The 2,698-nt window shown below is 40.0% G+C and overlaps 1 protein-coding gene across 1 annotated transcript; it reads right to left on the reverse strand.

Annotated features, from left to right (window-relative positions):
* Nucleotides 1-1,633: 1,633 nt before the first annotated feature.
* On the reverse strand, nt 1,634-2,362 carry LOC111802081. Its single transcript, XM_023686326.1, has one exon. The coding sequence runs from the start codon at nt 2,360-2,362 to the stop codon at nt 1,634-1,636; it is 729 nt and encodes a 242-aa protein (XP_023542094.1).
* Nucleotides 2,363-2,698: the final 336 nt, after the last annotated feature.

Raw genomic sequence — 2,698 nt, forward strand, 5'->3', positions numbered from 1 at the left:
TTTTTTTTTTTTTTTTTTTTTTTTTTTTTTTTTTTTTTTTTTTTTTTTTTTTTTCTTTATATAATAATAATAATAATAATAATAATCTTTTTTATTTTATTTTATTTTTTGGAAATTTGAATTGGAATCAAATCTATTGGAATACGATTACGATTTAGCTTGCTTTTTACTTAATATATTAAATACTCACTCATCACTCATTAGTTTACATTATTTATTTATTTCTTAAATATTTACAACTTTTACCATTAAATTCACGGACGTTTCCACGTTCTTATAAAGAATGATTGATTCTCTTTCCCAAAAGATGTGGGATCTCACAATTCACCCTAGTGTCCTCGCTGACACTTGTTTCCTTCTCCAATTGATGTGGGATACCTCAATGCACTCTCCTTCAAAGACAAGCGTCCTTGTTAACACATTGCTCGGTGTTTGACTCTGATATCATTTGTGATTCACCCTCATTTAGGGCTTAGCATCCTCGCTGACACTTGTTCCCTTCTCTAATTGATGTGCGATACCACAATCCACTTTCCTTCGAGGCTCAGTGTCCTTACTGACACATTGCTCAGTGTTTGGGTTTGATACCATTTGTAACGCCCTAAGTCCATCCCTAGCAGATATTGTCCTCTTTGAGCTTCCTTTTCGGGTTTTCTCTCAAAGTTTTTAAAACGCGTATGCTAGTGAGAGATTTTCATACCCTTATAAAGAAGAATGCTCCATTCTTCTTTCCAACCGATGTGGGATCTCACAATAATAAACAATAAACTGCATATGGGTGAATATAAAAATATTTAGTAATTAGTCTACGCTGAATATATGCATATCTAGATCAATTATGCACAAAAGTATTCTAATACCTAAAGACGCTAGCCAAAAACATGAAACATCATGTTTAACTGAGCAATTGACTAATTCCATATTGAATCAACTATGGTGCTTTGTGGGTCAGACCTAGAAAGTCAAGCGCCGCTGGAGGCTACTCTCGAATTCTCTAAGTTAAGAACCAACTATGGCATCTCTATCGGTTAATCCTGTAACGCAAAGTTGTTATGTTGTGGAGACTGTATCCTATTTAGTTTCTAAGAAAGAATCTTATTCTCTTATTTAATTTTGAAAAGGGGTTATCTTATTTGAAACTATTTGAGTCATCAATAGACGAACCTTAGTCGTCATGTTCTTCATCTAGATCGATTGTGTGAATTGTGTGATCCTAACAAATAGTAGCAGAGCAAGGAGAGATTCACCATGATGTGTGAAGGTGGAAGCTTCAAAGATCGAGATCAAGAACTTTGATGGATCGACAAGTCGAATAGTTTCTAAAAGATGTAGATTGAAGATTATCTGTATTGAAAATATCTTCACGAACCCTTGTCTAGGGGGAAGGAAAATTCCATGACCATGAAACAATGAACCNAATTCCAATTCCAATTCCAATTCCAATTCCAATTCCAATTCCTTCTTACGATGAGTGTCGAGCAGATTCAAATATTCCTGGACCCTCAATACTCCAAAAAGAGCGACACAAACAGTCGTCAAAGTGAACCAGACACTCGCAGACTGGCGAATATTGTCAAACGACGAAGAACTAAGCAAATCAATTCTCCAAAAGTAATTAAAGCAGTTCAAATCCCTAATCAAGAAAACCTGTTCGTCTCCAAACAGCATTTCGAACCTGGCGAAGATCCCTGCCCTTTAACGTCCTTCCCGCACCCTCGAGTACCGAGCAAGACAACAATGGCGATTGAGCCAAACTTCTGGCGACAATTTCATGAGGCGGCAACATCTCCCCATCACTTTCATCAACATCATCCACATCTATCTCTTGGTGTCTCTGAACCGCCGCCTTGGACATCATTGGCACATTGACCGGAGCGGACTGGTACTTCAACGAGGAAGAAATCGGCAAGGGCAACCGCTCAAGAGGAGGTTTAGGGATAGTCGGAATCATCCGAGAAGAGGAAGGGGAAGAGGAAGAGGAGGAGGACACGGAGGCCTTATGGTAGAAATACGAGGAGTTCCGAAGGCTGGAGGAGGCCTCGTTCTCAGGGAGGGCAGCGAGAATACCGAAGGTCTCAGACTGGGGGAAGGCCTTGTGATGCTGGAGGTGATGAATATGGTGGCGAGGAGTGGAGGAGGAGGAGGAGGAGGGAGTGGAGTGGGTATGGTGGGTAGAATCGGCGGCGAAATCGCCAGTCCAGAAGACGTCGTCCTCGTTGAGCTCGCTGTTGTTGTCGTCGTCGAGGGCGTTGGCGGAGGTAGGGTTAGAAGGGCGGGGGGAGGGAGAAGAGAAGGAGAGAAGGAAGCGCTCGGAGGAGGGGGATTTCCGGTGGCGGAAGCGGGAGGAAGGAGTGAGGTCCATTCGGAATGGCAATGGCGGGTCCGTACGGAAATCTGAATTTGAGAACAGAAGGAATACAGCCGCCTCCAATCCTTCAGGGGAACACTGGTTTTCGTTTTTTTTTTTTTTTTTTTTTTTTTTTTTTTTTTTTTTTTTTTTTTTTTTTTTTTTTTTTTTTGTATCCTATTTAGTTTCTAAGAAAGAATCTTATTCTCTTATTTAATTTTGAAAAGGGGTTATCTTATTTGAAACTATTTGAGTCATCAATAGACGAACCTTAGTCGTCATGTTCTTCATCTAGATCGATTGTGTGAATTGTGTGATCCTAACAAATAGTAGCAGAGCAAGGAGAGATTC

Source organism: Cucurbita pepo, chromosome LG09 (genome assembly GCF_002806865.2).
Source record: "Cucurbita pepo subsp. pepo cultivar mu-cu-16 chromosome LG09, ASM280686v2, whole genome shotgun sequence".
NCBI classification, from domain to species: Eukaryota; Viridiplantae; Streptophyta; class Magnoliopsida; order Cucurbitales; family Cucurbitaceae; genus Cucurbita; species Cucurbita pepo.